General features: G+C 30.9%; 1 protein-coding gene across 1 annotated transcript; it reads right to left on the minus strand.

Annotated features, from left to right (window-relative positions):
- Positions 1-1039: 1039 nt before the first annotated feature.
- Positions 1040-18548, minus strand: LOC139522664 (uncharacterized). Its single transcript, XM_071316132.1, has 12 exons — positions 18441-18548; positions 17680-17757; positions 16293-16439; positions 15240-15356; positions 13530-13647; positions 11847-12062; positions 11546-11604; positions 5457-5522; positions 4749-4886; positions 3862-3978; positions 3183-3300; positions 1040-1259 (listed from the first exon to the last, which is right to left on the minus strand). The coding sequence occupies exons 2-12, from the start codon at positions 17726-17728 to the stop codon at positions 1040-1042; spliced, it is 1365 nt and encodes a 454-aa protein (XP_071172233.1). The 5' UTR covers positions 17729-17757; positions 18441-18548.
- Positions 18549-18859: the final 311 nt, after the last annotated feature.

Here is an 18859-nt window from a genome sequence, read left to right on the forward strand (position 1 = left end):
AGATTAAAAGTTATTTTGATAATAGCAATACTCAAACGGTTTCCCATAAACAGTGCATTTCTGTTTTAATCCAATATTTGAAACTACATGATGGTTATCATATTTAGTTAAACCAATTCAAAAATATGGGTTAAGACATTATATGAAACATCACAGGTCCTCTACATACAAAAACTGCACGATAAAACTTTTCAAAAGCAAAACCTGATCAAAAGCTGCTATGTGTTCTAAACAGAAACAGTAATGTATTTGTTATATGGTTCACTCATCTATTAAAGAAACAGATTTCTGTTTTCTTTTAAAACTACAAGTGGTTTGATAATCACATAAACACTGTTTAGAGCCAATCGACTATAACCGTCATTAGGAAAAGAGTTTATAATCAAATTTTAATTTTCGTGAACTATGTTCATGAAAACACGATGTTCCTCCTGCCAACATTGTTTTTTCATGAACTGATGTTCCTTTAAACTAGATGTTCCTCCTTCCATTTTTTTTCATGAACTGATGTTCCTCAAAATTTTGATTTTTCTCCTTTGAACCTTTTTTTTCATAAACTGATGTTCCTCAAAACGAAATGTTCCTCCTTCCAACCTTTTAAGAAAACGAGAAAGCCAAAAGATGATTCATTGACTGCATATTTTGTAGAAAGAAATCTAATTGTAGCTAGGAATGTGTCAAGCCAATTTGTATTTTGAAAGAACAAAGCTTTTCGAATAAGCATTTTAAGGCTCCCACCGAAAGGGGAAGAGGGTTCGTGGGTTGGAACCCCCCTTTTTTTTTACGATGAATGCTTTTGAATGGGGACATATTATTGGAATCCCCTTTTAAAAATGGCTGGATCTGCCACTGATTCATCATGATATTGATCATATATCTTTTATTACAGAACAAATCACAGAACAAAAAAAGAAACAAGTAATTTGAGAAGTAAAGATAACTGAAATAAAACTTGTTCTTCCGGTATTGGATCATTTTCAGAATTCATCAAAGATACCAAGGTTATAGTTCATGATGACAACAATTGAAGAGCTATTCATTAAGAATAATAACAGTAGTGTATTCTGGTTGTCTCAGTTTTCTTTGGGTGGTTTCCACCATCAGCACTGTTGTTATGGGTATCCTCGTCATCTGTTTTCACAAATTCCTCACGTGCGCTCATTCCACGTACACGCTGACATAATGTTGATGTGTAATGGTACAAATAGAAGGGCCTACTTGTTGGTAACACTATACTTCTGTAGGAAGGTCCATCAGATCTATTAAACAGAGGTGCAATAATGTGAAATCATCATAAATGTAGACTTTTTTGTGTTGAAATGCATTAAGTTATTAAGTGGGACCTATGTCTGATACTTAGCTGGTAATTTCGTGTGTGAGCAACTGCAAGTATTCTCACTTTTCGTGAAGGCTGGCAGTCGTTTTGAACCTAACTTTTTTCTTTCATTATTCATACGAATTTCACATTGGATTACTTTCCTTTTATTTGATTTAATTCCTGAGAAACAATCAAAATAATACAATGCGGGTTTGCCTGTACCAAGTCACCATATGACAGCTGTTTTCGATTTGTTTGAAGTGTTTGAGATATTTGATTCTGACATTGGATAACGGACGTACCGTTATGAAGTTTCATTTGAATTTCAAAAAAGAGACAAATTCTCAAAATGTTAATTAGAACAAAGACAAGGAAGACAACTTAAAATGTGCACGTCACTTGGACACTGTCTAGTAATTATCTCAAAGGCAATCATACTTTTATCCTTATTTCTATGTGATTAACAACAATAATAAGGTATTAACATGAGGTCGAAACATACATAAATATAAACTCCTACAAAGAATGCATGTTTTGAATAATGATATGGGCGTTTTTCAATAAAAACGTGATTTCATGTCCCAGCCACTTTTAAAAAATGTGTTTGATCTTTGTAAGTAATTTTTTGTGCAGTAAGTACATTAAATTAGATTTAACATTTTTAAGCAAAGAAACAGTCAATTTTTAGAGGGATTGGTAAGATATTGATTCCTGACTGGTCCAAAACAACCAAAATGGCATGTCCCTTCAACATTCATACTCTAAAATATTGTAAAAAAAATTAAGAAATAAATGTTATTTTTACTTAATATAAGTTCTTTAATAATTCAAAAGTATGTTTAGAGCCAACATATTTTTAAATTAACAGCTTTTGACAAAGGCTTTTAAGTTGTAAAAGGTGTGTCCCTGACACAATGTCCACTACGAAACGGAGTCTTTTAAATTTGCTAATAAACAGTTTTAAAAAATTAAACGTAATTTTGTTTGCATGAAATATAAACATTATGGTCTTACAAAAGAAGTGATGCTTTTATAACGGCAGTTAAATTGTTGGTAAAAAAATTGAGCACATCAAACGGACCAGAATGATACCGTATTTTTGTTAATGTCCACTACGAAACGGGTCAAATCTCCTTCAGTATCTGGTTTTAAAATTATGAAAAAAAGATCAGTGTACAGCTAAATACGTGCTTTGATGAATACAATCAGTCTTGTTACTATTGCAATATAGGGATTGTGGGGAAAAAATAAAACATGTGAATATGTCCACTACGAAACGGTCACCTACGAAACAAGTATGGGAGAAAAACGTTTCGTAGTGGACACTACCACTACCATGCAGTCTTTTTTACTCTTTTTTCAATTATATTCGTGCAAAACAAATAACAAGGGTTGGTTTTATGTAGTGTTTAGTATGTTTTTATTAACATAGAATAGGGTTGAAGTTAACTACGAAACTTGTTCTCCACTACGAAACGGTTTTGTTAACTACGAAACGCATCAAAATGTCCACTAAGTAACATGAGTTGTACCTTCATATGTGAATTACTGTCTAATCTTTATCGATAAAAAATTGTTCTCCAATTCAGAAAAAATGAGATCTTTCTAGTATATAAAGTAAAACAAACTGGAATGTCTATAGGAGACATTTTAAATTGCGATAAGATGTGTGTCCCTTACGAAGCAGTACATGAATTATGAAAAATAATATCATTTTAAAGAGTATTTAAGATTGCACTTTTTGTTTACAAACAGGTCTATTATAGAGGTATTTAAGATGACTCTTGAAATAAAATTTTAGACAAGTTGATTTTCCATTTTTTAAGGTCTGAAAATCACGCTTTTATTGAAAACGCCCATATACCTGCAACAGTAGTATATCCTTGTGTTTCTATTATATGTTCCATCTGGAAGAATACCATTCTTTGTATTTGCATTGTCGTGATCTTCGTCATCCCAGTATATACTGCCAGTTCTAAATCCTATAAAAAGAGATTTTTTTTAATGTAAATCATTATATTTGAAATATTAAAGACTTTTTGTAAGCTGCAAGTTAAGGTCACGTGTTAACCTTGAATTAACTGTTTAATTACATTTTGACATGAACTTTCTGTTTTTATTTGTTTTGACGTGTAAACCATATTTTATTTCGTTATACTGCTTTGTTAAATCAAATATGAAATAGGAAATATTTAAAACCATTTCAAGACTTTTGACAGCTGCTGGGATATAACTTTTATATTAATCGTATCAAACGGTACTAATTTTAATATAGTAACAATAATGATGCCCTTAGTGATGATCGAGGCCAAAGTATTTGGAACAAAAACATAAAATACCGTTGTAAAGATGATATCGTCGAAAAAGGAATTGAGACAAAACATAAACAGATTTTTACAACCACTGAGTCAATGTTAATGGCACTTCTGGTTCATTGATATGATCATATTTATTATTCAACTGATTACCTAACTTTTAATTGTTCCAAATACTAAATGTTATATTTCATAAATTCCGAAAACTAATAAAGATTACAGACTTACCTGAAGGACATGAACGACCATATCTCGCAATGCAATAATTACCACTTGGCCAGGATTCTGATCCGCTGTAGGATGTTTTTGTACAGTAACATAGCTTTGTGTTTCTTCCAAAAATACCTAGTTGTATATAACAGTAAGCTGTATATCTATCACATAATTTTAGAATAAACTGGAAATTTTCAGGTATATTTTCGCAACTGTCTTTCAGGTCATATCAAATTCGACCTCTGTTATTTAAATATCGTCTTGTTGATATGCCATGATTTTTTTCTTAGTCTAGCAATGTATGAAGTGATCTGTTCAATTTATGTATATATTTTTTGAATGCTAATTCATTTTGTTTAATTTTGTTTTGTTTATATTGTTTCTTGTTTAAAAGTTTAACGGACCAGAAGCAACAAATAAACGACAGAAATACAAGAAACCACAAAAAAGTAATTCCAGTAATATTTTCCCCTACAAAATCACATTATGCAAACAAAAACCACCATTTTTATATATCAAGATACTCCTTATAAATGTATTCTTGGGGATGTTTTGAATGATTCAAATTATATTGCCGATGCACATAATTCACAATTGCTAACTCTGTTGCAAGAGCTACAAAAAGTACAGATCAACACATACCGATAAATCAATCTTATTAGATTTAAAAAAAAATATTTGGATATGTTTAATAAGTAATTGTATTTTAGATTGCAGTCTCTTTGAAGTTATCATTGATTAAGACCCATTGGTGGCCTTCGGCTGTTGTCTGCTCTTTGGTCGGGTCTGATTCTCTTTGACACGTTCCCCATTTCCATTCACAATTTTATTGACAATTAATTTCTATAATTTCACAGATAAATGATTATAAGACCATTAAACAAATAATACATCGAACTTACCATAAAAGTGATGGTTGTAGCTAACATCGTTCACATTATGTATATCCTCATTATCCTGATATCTACATCCTTCAGCCCATCCGAGCGGGCATCCTGATTTTGATGTTGGAAGCGAGTACCTTCCACGTGGCCAACTCACTTAAAAATGAGTATAGAGTATTATATTTGAACAGTGGTATACTACTGTTGCCTTTATATACATGCAGCATGGTATTACTAGTGGTAAGTTTTTCATCAACATGATTATATCGCCAAATTTACTTTCTCTGATTTTAACTATTTTGCTCAATATAGTTATTTCATTCAAATTATTATTTTGTTTAATGAGTATGTATATTGATTACTTGCTTTAAAAATAAAAGTTAAATTATATGGTGTGCAAATATAACAACAACAAAAAAAAAGGATTGAAAGCATGAAATAGAACTAATTAAATCTGTTCTTTTTCATAGACCCTTCATATGAATATTAATAAACTAGAGCAAAAATTTGACATCAATATACATAATATGTATATTATATATCCATAGTAATTTCAAAGGAAAACTTGTTAGACAAAGGACATCTTCAATATATAAGTGAAACTTGAAATTATTCTGTTAAATGATTCTTTATTCTGTGAAAGATATTGTACATTATATATACATCAAATACGGGTAATCAATTTAAAGTTCATGATATATTAGGAGGAAAATGTACAAAACCTACCAGCACAAACAGATGCAATCATCAAGAATAGAATAAACATATTCTCCATTTTTGTTCCTATCTGATCTGTAAAAAGTAAAATGACTATTTTATTTCAATGTTAAAAAACACTTTGGTTGCACCACATGGGACAGGATCTGCCTGTCCTTCCGGAGCACATGAGATCACCACATGTATTAGATTCGGTTCTCAATGCTCAGTCTTTAGGTTTATTTTACTGAGTAATATATCTTTCCATCGTTTTGATTGTACCAGGCTGTTGTCTGTCTGTTCAGCTGATAAGGTTAATTTTTCATTTAGTACCTTCCGCTTCTTGTTTCTTGATATTACAATATCTCCATCTTCGTATTTAGCTAATAGAGCATCATTGATGAGTCTTTTGTATACGAAACGCGAGTCTGGAGTACAATATTTTAATCCTGATGATGAGGTTATGAAGTGTTCAACTTGAAAAGACACTTAATAAGCTGAAGCTTGGAATTAAATATTTATTTTATATTTTAAAACATTAAGATACATACTTCAGATACCTTCGTCTCTAGTAATCTATCCACTCACTACTTCACATACAAAAGATGACTCTTTATGATAAGTTTTAATTAATTATATATGAGCGGAAATAAAACCCACTATATATATCGATGTTTAACTACAAGAACATTATTGGTTTACGTGACATTTTATAGTCTGTGTAAAATTAATACAACTACAATTAATACATTGAGCAATTACTCCTTGTATTATTTATATATGTAGGACTCTAAAGTGCGATGGGGATGAGAAAGTACGATGGTCTCGCTAAAGTGCGATGGTCTACGCTAAAGTACGATGCCTACACACGCTAAAGTGCGATTTTCCGCGAAAGTATAGACGTAATAAACGTACAATGAATTATGACGAAAACAGTCGTTTATACAAACGAAAAATTAACATGCCGAAAGATAAATGTTTAAAATACAAAACATGTATTTGATTAATAACTTTAAACGAAATGTCAATGACTTACTTAATTTAAACCTAACCGTGCTTTGTTGGCTGAAGTAAATGTTTTTTTTCCGGGTTCTGGAAGGACTTATGTCCTGCAGTCGACCATTTTACTATACAGATGAGATACAAAAGTATCCTTGATCTTTTTTCTATATTAGAAGCTATAACGGATAATTGAAATTATTGTTTATGTTGCATTTTTTTTCTACTTTGCGGTCCCCGTTCAAATATTTAATAGACTTATTGCCTGATTCAGTAGGAAGTAGGCATGATCATAATACAAGACAAGAAATAATATTACAGAAGTCAACACACGGACCCGTTTATAATCTAAATAATTCATCCCTGCAACAACAAAACTATGGAACACTCTTAACCTAAACATAAGAAAATGTGAATCTCTGTCATTATTCAAAACACAAATTAGTACCCAAAATAGTAAGGTCCCAGCGTATTATTATATAGAACATCGTTTTGGTCAAATTCTTCATGCTCGCTTAAGAATGGATTCAAGTTCATTGAATTCTCACCTTTTCGTTCGTAATTTAGTAGATTCATGCGTAAATCATAAATTGTCCTCTAAACATTATTTTGTACAGTGTAGGAAAATATAACATGTAGTGATGCCTTTGTGTTGAAGGCCGTATCTTGACTTATAATGGTTTACTTTTATAAATTTGTAATGCAGTTGGATGCAAAGTTGTCTCATTGGCACTCATACAACATCTACCTATATCTATTGGTACTCATTACGAAGAAGAAGAAAGCTTGGCGAATATTGCATATATGCAAGCAAGCTGACTAAAAAGTCTTACTCTACAAGTATTAGGAAATTAGCTATAATCCCTCGAACCTTACTATATTGGTTCATTGCACTTTAGCGTGATATACAATCGTACGTTAATAAACAAAACAACCATCGCACTTAGCGTCACGCCGTGATACACCATCGTACTTTAGCGTAGACCATCGCACTTTGGCGTGACCATCGCACTTTAGAGTACCATCGCACTTTAGAGTCCTACATATATACACAGAGAAGAAAGAGAAATACATATCTTTAAACTATTTCATCCCAAATGATTATTTTGGTTTGAAAATGGTAAACATTATCTAGTTGTGCTCAAATTGGAATGAAAACATTATTTGATTATCTATTCTTGTCAAATCATTTCAGGGGCGTAAACATTTCACATAAAGAGTGTCTTATACAATGTTGTAATGGCTCCGAGGGTTGTTATTTGACATGGAGGTTATTATTATTATTTTGTTATTTTTTGTATTGGCTACTACATTGGCTAGAGGTATAGGGGGAGGGTTGAAATCTCATAAACATGTTTAACCCCGCCGCAATTTTGCGCCTGTCCCAAGTCAGGAGCCTCTGGCCTTTGTTAGTCTTGTATGATTTTAAATTTTAGTTTCTTGTGTATAATTCGGAGTTTAGTATGACGTCCATTATCACTGTACTATTATGCATATTTTAGGGGCCAGCTGAAGGACACCTACGGGTGCGGGAATTCTCGCTACATTGAAGACCCATTGGTTGCCTTCGGCTGTTGTTTGCTCTATGGTCGGGTGGTTGTCGCTTTGACATATTCACCATTTCCTTTCTCAATTTTATATACTATAATAATTTTTAAAACATGCCACAATAAAAACTGCATAGTATATTCACATTTTTTACATGTATCTCTTCTTTGAAATTTTCTTTATCGACATGAATTTTATATACATGCATTTTCTTAATAATGCATCATTGTCGTTTTTTTTTAAAACTTTTTAACTTAACACCTAATTTACACCTGTGTAGTACTTGTATTGCTATCTAAAAAAGTTAAACTTATTCGCTTAATATCTTTTCTTTTCGTTTGAGAAATTTGATATATTAATTGTCCTTAGTAAGTGATTATATGTAAGTTATATATGTTTTATGCATTGTACATCAAAATAATGTTATTTTGTTTGATCTAATTAAATATTTATTTAATACTATCCATATGTATTCTTTGTATTAAAATCAGGCATGTTGAGAAAGGACTACTATTTTGTTTTGTTATATATCCATATTTCAATTATGTTTTATATTTTTATTCAATTGTTTTTGCTATTACACTAATCACAACCTCATCAACTTTTTTTTATTCAAACGTGACTGATGAGTCTTATGTAGACTGGCGCAAATTCAAAATAAAAATTAATGCAAGTTCAAATCATTTGACAGATGTTCTGCTTGTAATTTAAGAGGTTTTAAAAAACGAAAAAGGGAAAACGAATCATTTGCTTGCACACATTTGCATATTAAGAAAAAAAAAGTTAAACTATTTTGTTTTAAAATAAGAGTTACTTTTTACTTTTTCCAATGTTGAGCATGTTTATAATTTCCGTTATAGTACATCCTGATCGTCAGTAACTTTTTTGTCGTTTTATTGTATTACATATTTACTATATATATAAAAGTATTGTTTATAATTGGACGTGACAGCAACCGCAAGACAAGAATAACTGAACGACACAAAGAGGACAACATATAATTCAAACAATTTTTTTATGGATACAAACTGTATATTGTCAATTTTTTGTGTCTATATTTATTCTGCATAATTATGCTTTATATGTATTTCGTCTTCCGAGTATTTCAATTTCTTTCTTCATAGGATATACAAAGTAGCCGGATGCAATTATATGTTTTTTAAGTAACTTTGGATGTTGAAGTTTAGGGAAAACAGTGATTTTTTAAGTTTGATAAGTTCAAAAAGTAAAATCACAAAAATACAGAACTTAGAGGAAAATCTAATCGGAAAGTCCATAATCACATGGCAAAATCAAATAACAAATCACATAAAAACGAATGGACAAAAACTGTCATATTCCTGACTTGGTACAGGCATTTTCAAATGTAGAACATGGTGGATTAAACCTGGTTTTATAGCGCTAACCCTCTCACTTTGATGACGGTCTCATTAAATTCCGTTATATTTACAATGATGCGTGAACTAAACAGACATAATAAATAAAATAGTCAAAATATTGGTACAGCAAAATAAAATATGTCTGATGAGCTGTCATACTGAATTATAGATTTCTTAAACAGGAATTGTCCATAGTTTTAGTAAGAGCTAGTAAACATCTTTTTGAGATAGAGCAGGAGCGAGTTCTTCAATTTGAATTTATTGTCTAAAAGAAACACACAACGAAATAACTGTGTCCAATTGCCAATTTTCTACAGTTTTATAAGAATATGAAATCTTTTACAGCATTAACATTTACACATCTTGTAAATAATAAGCTTTGACATTCAGCCTCGTTCACTATCCACTTTTATACTATATAACAGGATTTTAAGAAGCGTTTAAATAAAAACCTCCTCACCACACTTATAACATTCGCGTGCTAAAATAACCAAGTTCTTAATATAAAATTTAGCACATTTCACTATTGTGATAAAGGATGCAATGTATCTGCAGTTCGATTGATTTTTCAACCAAAACGCACGTGGATACGAACAAACATTCCCGTGCAATGACAGAAAATGACAATCTGATTCCTGATTATCTTCAGATAATACTGTTCGGTCATCATTGAACTGAATAACAGTTTCTCTATCCTTTTCATTTGACCTTTCTTGTAAACTCCAGAGCCTTATATATCTTGTAACATGAACAAAACCGAAATTTAGTATTCAATATATAGGGTAGACTGAACTTAATCTGTCAAACAAACGAACACAAGAACATCTATACCGCCTCCACAGATCTATGAAATTCAAAAGTTTAGCTTACCAAACTTTACAAAAACCCAAAGACAATATCAGATTTATAAAATTATATGTATTTTTCGAAACACTTAAGTTTTGATATCCCAAACAAAGATGTCATAAATTGTATTTGGCACAAATTTAAGGAATTTTAAGTTTTGCTTCGAGTGCCTCTGATGGATAATATGTAGGCGAAATGCGTGTCTATTGTATCAAATTATAAATGTCTGGTAGTATTAAACATAAAAATACTCAGTTAAACGATTACACTGATGTGATAATTTAAAAGGTTAATCTATTTTACCATACTTAGAATATTTTCCAAGTTGAAGTCTGTGTTCATTTCTTTAACCTGGTCAACATTTTAGAACATTAGTAGTGGAATGTTGTAAGTATAGGTTTAAACCCTAAATGTTTTAGTAATACTTGTAACCCAAAATAAGCAACTCGGGAAGGAAACATCTTCTTGTTATCGTTCGCCTCCCTTTTATCCTAAGGACAATTAATAATCTAAATATAATTTTCTTGCGCAAAATTTAACTGCTCTTTCTTTCACAAAGGTTCTCGCAAAGAATTTGATTTTTTCCCTACTATAATAACTGATGTTTATATCCAAGAGAATATTATTTTTTTATAACTCACAATGAAGAATTACTTCCAAAAATATCATGTTTGCAACATTTTCTTTTTCCAAACTGTCCTTTCGTCTATCAAGTAAATCCAAACATATAACGTTTCTGATAATCATAGAAAAAGATTGAGGTCGAATTACCATGTAGTACATATAATAACCTTTTATTGTGATTGATGTTTGTATGTTCATGACAACTAAATGTTCATCCTTTCTAAATTGTCAACTCAGTACGCTCAATCACCAAATTGAGTCATAGCTTCATACTAACAGTTTTTAAAAGTTGATCATTGCAGGTTGCTTTTTGTAGATACAGCTGTTTGACAAACCACGCATCTTTTTTGGAAGATATATAATATTCATAGATATTTTGTTTTTATGTATTTTTATCAGGTACATGTTTGAACTCTATTTTTCATCTCATAGAGACATGACCTTGGAATGTTATCATTATAAATTCACATAGATAGTGGCGATTTTGAATTCTGAGGAAGACCCAAAGTGAAAGGAGAGGTAGTACATAATTGTAGTGTAAGTTTAATCTCTTAGAAGTTCGGGGCATATGCATGTTAAACATATGCCGCACAACCCATGTTTTGACCTTTGAAAATAATAGTAGTGCATATCAACATTCCATTCTAATATATAATTTTTATAAAACTTCATTGAAAATTTGGAATAATTCTAGTCATAAAGGGAGTTTCTATTCGAATTTACATGGTCTGTATTTATAGAGGTGCAACCTCCAGTGCACCGTGCAGTTTAGCACAGCAAGGCTGAATACATGATAATGATGGATGACTGTTGAACGTCTAGTGGCAGAGTAATTGCATGAAATTAAATATCTATTTTTTAATGCATAGAAACATATTTTAACAATGTACACAGGCTCAACAAGAAATTAGTCTATACAAAACTCATACCAATCAGGGAGAAAAAATTAAAAGTAAGAATAACAGGTGTCACTCTGGTGAAAGATCCTTGTCTGAAGGATGCCACATTGGAGGAATGTAATTACTAGGAATAGTAACAGTAGTCCACTTTGGTTGTGTCCGATTTACTTGGATGACATCCATCATCACTACTGTTGTTCTGGTCATCTTCGTCATCCATCTTTACCGATTCTTCAGTGACAGTCATTCCACGTACACGTTGGCATGTCGATGTATACTTGTACAGATAGAAAGGCTTGTTAGTTGGAAGGTTAATGTAACTGTATGCAGAGCCATCAGACCTATTGAACATATAATCAATAATGTAAATATCATGTATTATACATATTTCTTTACTTATGTCTTACTATTGTTAGTGAAAATATATCTGCATAAAATTGAATGTCAGCTTTTCGTTGTAACAACGACTATAAGTATTGCAAAATCGTATTGAATTCATACAGCTACCATGCAGTCTCTTGTATTTCATTCTTCATGGATAATTGATGACTTATTTAGTGTCATACACTTTGCTGATATTTGCAAAACAACTATTTATATTTGTATTCATATTTAGACAACGATTCTGGTACTGGATACAAATTGTTGTTAAAATCAAAAGACTTCATTTACACAAAATAATCATAACATTTAGTGATAATAAAACTTATTATGGAAGATACAAGCACCATCGAAATTATGTTTTTCTAAATATTCTTTTTTTCTCGTGATCTCAAATTCATTAATCTTTATTAAAACATTATAATTATGGTAGGTGTACTGTATGTAACTAAAAGGAGGACATTAGCGAAGTATAAATGGGAAAGAAATTTCCGTCATATGGAGTTGAAAGATATCAGAGGGTCATTCAAACTCAAATCTAAAATAAACTAATAATGCCATGGCTTAAAACAGTTCCACAAAAAAAAAATGGGGTTATCACAGGTGCTCTGGAAAAGTCAGCAGATTCTGCTCCTCACATGGTACCCGTCGTGTTTTTTCTAAACGAGAACTGACATTGGGTTAAAAAGTTGGACTTAGTCATGCCAAAAGCAAATTCAACGTATTAATACAAAGTAAATAAACTGTAATAACAGAGATACGTCTCTCTTATTTGTCACTTTAATGATATATTTCAAATTAAGATATTGCAATGGCAATATTTAAACTTGTAAAAAACACAAAAATACTGAACTCCGAGGAAAATTCAAAACGGAGAATCTCTTATCAAATGGCAAAATCAAATAATCAAACACATCAAACGAATGAACAACAACTGTCATATTCCTGACTTGGTACAGGCATTTCAAAAGTAGAAAATGGTGGGTTGAACCTGGTTTTATAGCGCTAAACCTCTCACTTGTATGACAGAATTCAAAGTCAATAGGCCATGCCTTAGTCGGTGGAGCCAAATCATCCCTTCTGAAAAAGAATTTGCATGCGCTTATATTCCTGTATATCAAATACCATTCACCTACCATCTTTGGTCACAATAAACTGGCCTAATTAAAGTATTATATGTTAACTAAAGGAAAGTTTTGAAATGCATTGATCATGATTGATGGACCATTGCCAAACAATGTCCATGGAAACGAGATGTACAATGCATATACAACTACATATCAATATCATTTACAGTTTTTAGGAGTTCCCGATAACCGCACCATATCAAAACGTTATACAATGTTGACGAACGCCCCACCTCTTTTTTACTTCGCCGAAGAGCTTTAAAACCTGAACAGAAAATAACCTATTGAAAAATGCCATACCTGCAACAGTACTGTATTTTTGTGTTCCTTTCGTATTCTCCATCTGGTAGAACACCCCATTTCTGGTTAGCGTTGGCGTTATCTTCGTCGTCCCAGTAGATAGAGCCATTGCAAAACCCTATAAATAAATATTCATTTCAAACAGTAATTTTTGATAATATTAAAGAATCGTAGACGGATGACTGAAGGATACTACACTGAATTCTTCATATAACATTCATTTTGCTCTCAAAAGGATACGGTTGAAAAAAATGCTGATTTGCTTTAACGTTTGTCCAATCAAAATCTGAATAAATATTAACCAAAAACCATTCTACAATATATAATAGTTACAGTTTATTTTTTAGGTCGAACACATTAAACGTTATTTATAATAATAATAGCAATTATAAAAATAATATTGATACACATATCAATATAAAACTATCTCAAGTGATTCTTTATGCCAAATATTTGAACACGTTGAACTAAATAAACGAGGTTTTTAACTAAGATTATCACGAACTGACAACAGTTTTGATATATGGCAAACAATAAGGTAAAGATTTTTCGTTTTGTTTTGAAATAATTGTGATTAAAATAAGTTTAACGGTAGAATACTTGTGAACCGCCATCTTTGGTTCTAAGATAGTAGTACACAATCGGTCTAGTTGTTTGTCTAAATCTGCTGTCAAGATTGGCAATTTTTATACGTCTAAGACTGTTTATTTAAATAAGGAAAAACAATAAGTGACCTGATGTGTTTTTGTGCGGTTTAATATTTAACTGAAACATTTGAGGCGGAATAATTATTTTAGTAAAAAAATTATAAAGGAATGTTAATGATATTGTCATTTTTTTATGTAGTAAGAAGAAAACTTTGGTGACACCATTTGTTTCCCCTTTTTTGTGTCCTGAAACCTATATTAAACGTATATTGTCATATTTGATTCCCAAACTCTGAAAAAACTCATCATGGATACTAGATTACGTTTAACATAAAAAGATTTTCACGAATAATCTATGCACAATTGTAGCTTAAACAAAAACAATGTGTATTTTTCATTAAATTTGAAAAAAAGCATTTTAAAATATTTATTTTGGCAAAAACCATTCCATCTAAGAAAAAATATATATATTTGAGACACCTCGATAACAGATACATCTTCATTTGTCTACCATATTTATCGTACGAATAAACGTAATAAGAGATTAAAAAAAGGAAATTAACGCAAAGATTACTAGAACTCATCACAACACTACATATAAACGAATTACAGTGAATTATGAGCCCCAATCAAACAGGTATTCTTGAAGGGTTGATTATGTCTAGTTCAAATTTTTAAATTGGTCTCAGTGAATGTCATTTATCTTGGGTTGATACATTATTGAACAACCTCAACAAAGGCCAATAATTGTATAAAATAATAACTCTAGACTGGCATTCAAGACATCCATTTTATAAATATATATAGGTCCTATCAAGTTTAAGTGGTTTATTTTTATCTAAAGTCCTATGGACCCAACTATTGGTAATGATTTGTGAAATAGTGTAATGAAATACTTTTATGCATGATGATAAATGCTTTACATTCGTTAAGCTAGAAACATACCGATGGAAAAGAAACCCCAAAAACGGAAAGTTCGTATGGTGTTCAATCTTAAATTGACAATTGAGGGAATAAAAATGTTACAATATGAATGTTTGTAAATACAAAATACCTAACATACCTGAAGGACAGGAACCACCTTTCCTTGCAATACAATAATTTCCATGTGGCCAGTATCCTGATCCGCTGTAGGTTGTTTTTGTACAGTAGCACATTTTTGTGTTTGTATTGAAAGTACCTACAAGTATATAAAGGAACGTGAAGGTTGTTTTTTTTCATATGTTTTGACCATATATTCAATTCAATTAAACATTGTTCAATCGACTTGATACTCATATTACCTTTCAATTAGTGAATAATTAAAGGTGTGATTAATAAATATGATATTCCTTTTGTCTTTTCTAATTCATTTCATATTTTGTATTGCCTTCTGTAGTTTGTATGATTCTTATCAATTTAATAATTGCACGAGAGGAAAATATCTTAATGCATTATTGACGTGGTTTTGAATAGATTAAGAGTAGGAATTCGAGTCAAGATTTTTTTCGAAAAATAAATGCTATAATTATACCCTCACGTAAGAGTGGGCGATACTTCCATATTCTGCAGTTATGCTGGTAATTAATTTTTAACTGTTAAGATTAACAAAAACCTTTGTGCTGATTGGCACATTTTTAATAGCTAACACGTATAGATCTATACATTTTTTAAATATGCGTAAGTATATAAGAAGTATGCGATAGTTACATAAAATACTGATGCACATATTGCATTGCTACATATAGAAATTAAAATTCTGCAACCAAAGGCTATTTTGATAGCTAGCTATAAAACCAGGTTCAATCAATCATTTTCTACATAAGAAAATGCCTGTACCTAGTCAGGAGAATGACAGTGTTCTCCATTCTTTTTATGTGTTTGAGCTTTCGATTTTGCCATTTGATTAGGTACTTTCCGTGATGAATTTTCCTCGGAGTTCAGTATATTTTGTGATTTTACTTTTTGTTATACTAGTATTCGCTTTATTTTATTGTAAGTTTGCTCCAAACATAAAAAACATGATGGATTTTCATTAGCGTTATTTTTCTCTTTCAGTATGCTTCGAACGTTTCCGTTTTAATTTAATCAAAATAATGCTTATTAGATCATTCAATAACAAATGAAGTATGACTACCATAGAAGTGATGGTCCGGATCTGAAGGGGTAACAGAGTTTATATTATGGGTATCTTCATTGTCCTGGTACCTGCATCCATAAGCCCATCCAGATGGGCACCCTGTTTTTGGTTTCGGAAGCGAGTACCTTCCACTTGGCCAACTAACTGAAATTAAAAAAAAATGTTTAAAGGGGCACTAGCTACGAGATATATAAAAAATCAATTAATTTTGTTTTGCTCAATCATTAATGAAATGCAAATAGTGAAATAATAATTCGCTTTTAGCAGCCAAAATGGTTCAGTTTTGTTATAATAAGCTAAAAACAGTGATTATGAATTACTCACTTGCAAGTGAATAATTCGACCTCATTGAATCCGTGTTTATGTGAACTTAAATTTAACCCCTTAGCTTGAGATGAATAACATGTGAATTTAATGTGTAAATTTTTTTTGAAAGAAAAAGAATGTCAACATTGAAAGTGAAACAAAGGTAAATCAATTGATTGACTGATTTGATCCACAAAAAATCATTCTTATACAGGTAAAAACGATGCCGATGAACATTTTTTTCATCTATAACTTGAAATTAAATAGACCTATAATCCAACATCACGAGTTTGCTTAATCTATTTATATCTATATTGATGTTTACATCGCTTATATGGTCATCGGATGACTTTAGAGGTCAACTCGATAATTAATTAGATGGCGTCTAGACTAAAATACATAAGAAACGAAGCAACGTATTTTCTTGCACGTGCCCTGTTGATAGTTATTTTTTAGACTTTTAATAGTTTGGATACATGTTTTACATTGTTATCAATCAAATATGAGAAATTGATTAAAATCGGTGAACATGAATTTGACAACTAGTGCTCCTTTAAATGCATTGTTAATATCTCGTCTGAAAGGTAATTTTGAATGCTAAAAAAACAACTTTATCTTCAGTGAAATCTAATGATATACTTATTGAACATATAACTAATAATATTGATTGATACAATTATATATAGAAACTATGTATTTCTTTTTATAGCTAAATGACATTTTCTAATGGGTAGATTATAAATATAAAAAAAACAATGGGATGTATTTAGTTGGTTTTCTGAAATCATTTTGTTTTTCATAGACCCGATAAAAGTAATAGAAATATTTGGTTATAAAACAATTCATAAAAAACGCCAGGACGTCTTCACTTTACAACAATAAGGGAAGTAAAATTTAGTAATATATTTTTCTGTGAAAATTCATCGTAGGTTCCAGGCATTTCATATACTACAAAAGACTCACCCATGGCGTTCGAGTCAAAAGGCTATTGAAAGTTATTGAAAACTATACATAATTATGTTAAATCAAATGGAGCCCCAATAGATCTATGAATTAGAATAAAATGTACAAAACTAACCTGCGCAAGCAGATGCAATCACCAAGAACAGAAGAAATACGTTCACCATTTTGATCGTCTTGACTTGAATTCAAGAAGCTGAAAATATTAAATGTTTGATAACAAAGATGACTATCTATGCAAATCAGATATTGGTTTAGTAAAGTCATGGCGTCTTTCGTGCAAAAAAAATCAGAAAACGTAACTGTAAAAATGATTTTGTATGTCTCAAAATATGTTGAAGCTTTTATTAAAAAATGTATTTTAATTGTTAAAGATCAGAAAAACATATGATAAATACAGATTCCACAACTGCAACAAGTGTCTAACGATATTTCTCCACTCAAGAAGTTAAATTTTATTATTTAAAGAGCGAGGCTTGCCAAGCTTTTTAAATAATAATATTTAACTGTTGAGAGTGGAAAAATATCGTAATACACGAGTTACAGTGGTGGAATCTGTTTCTCTAATGATTTTTATCCTTCCTTTTCAAAGATTTGAGGAAAGTTGTGTACTTTTGATGTGACGTCATCAGGCATAGTCGCCTTTTTTCCTGACGTCACAATAAGACAATTCGGAAGAAAACAAGAAAATTTAACGTTACAATTAAATTTCAACCAATCATTTGCTGAGAACAGATTTTTTCACTAGTGAGGAGAAATATTTTTCTCACACCAGTCAGGAAAATGTAAAAATAGCACAAAAATTAGAGAAAGAAATATTTACAACTCTTCATAACAAAAACAAACGTAAAACTCGCTTTAAAATATTAAGATACATACCTCAAGTGATCTGATCTGCAGTAATTGACAGACTGGTTTTACTTGAGAGAAAAATGCCAATAAATAGTAAGTTTTGACCAATAAAATATCAAAGGAAATTAAACCTACTGCGTCAATTTATGATGAAATAAATAATAAAACACTTTTGATTTTTATGACCTTGCGTGTATTACGCAGAATTAGAACAAAAAAAAAGTGCACAATATGATTACGTTAAGTATAAACAATATCAATTACACAGAGTGATGAAAGAGAAAAACTTGAAAACACCCTTAGTTTTGGCGGGGTTCTTGCTGCTATAACTTTAGTATTTTGTAATTGTGTTATGTATACTTTTGTTTGTCTATTTGTCTTTTCCGTTTAATGTCATTGCGTCGTCGGTTTATCTTAGACTCTTTTTGGAAACATTATCGTAAGGT

This window comes from Mytilus edulis, chromosome 5, assembly GCF_963676685.1.
Source record: "Mytilus edulis chromosome 5, xbMytEdul2.2, whole genome shotgun sequence".
NCBI classification, from domain to species: domain Eukaryota; kingdom Metazoa; phylum Mollusca; class Bivalvia; order Mytilida; family Mytilidae; genus Mytilus; species Mytilus edulis.

Excerpts from the sequence above, each read along its gene's own strand:
- LOC139522664 (XM_071316132.1), bottom strand. The coding sequence starts at position 17,728 with ATGGTGAACGTATTTCTTCTGTTCTTGGTGATTGCATCTGCTTGCGCA. Across the intron at positions 3,979-4,748 it reads CTACAACCATCACTTTTATG|GTATTTTTGGAAGAAACACA; the intron begins GTAAGTTCGATG and ends ATATACAACTAG. Across the intron at positions 3,301-3,861 it reads TGGTCGTTCATGTCCTTCAG|GATTTAGAACTGGCAGTATA; the intron begins GTAAGTCTGTAA and ends CTCTTTTTATAG.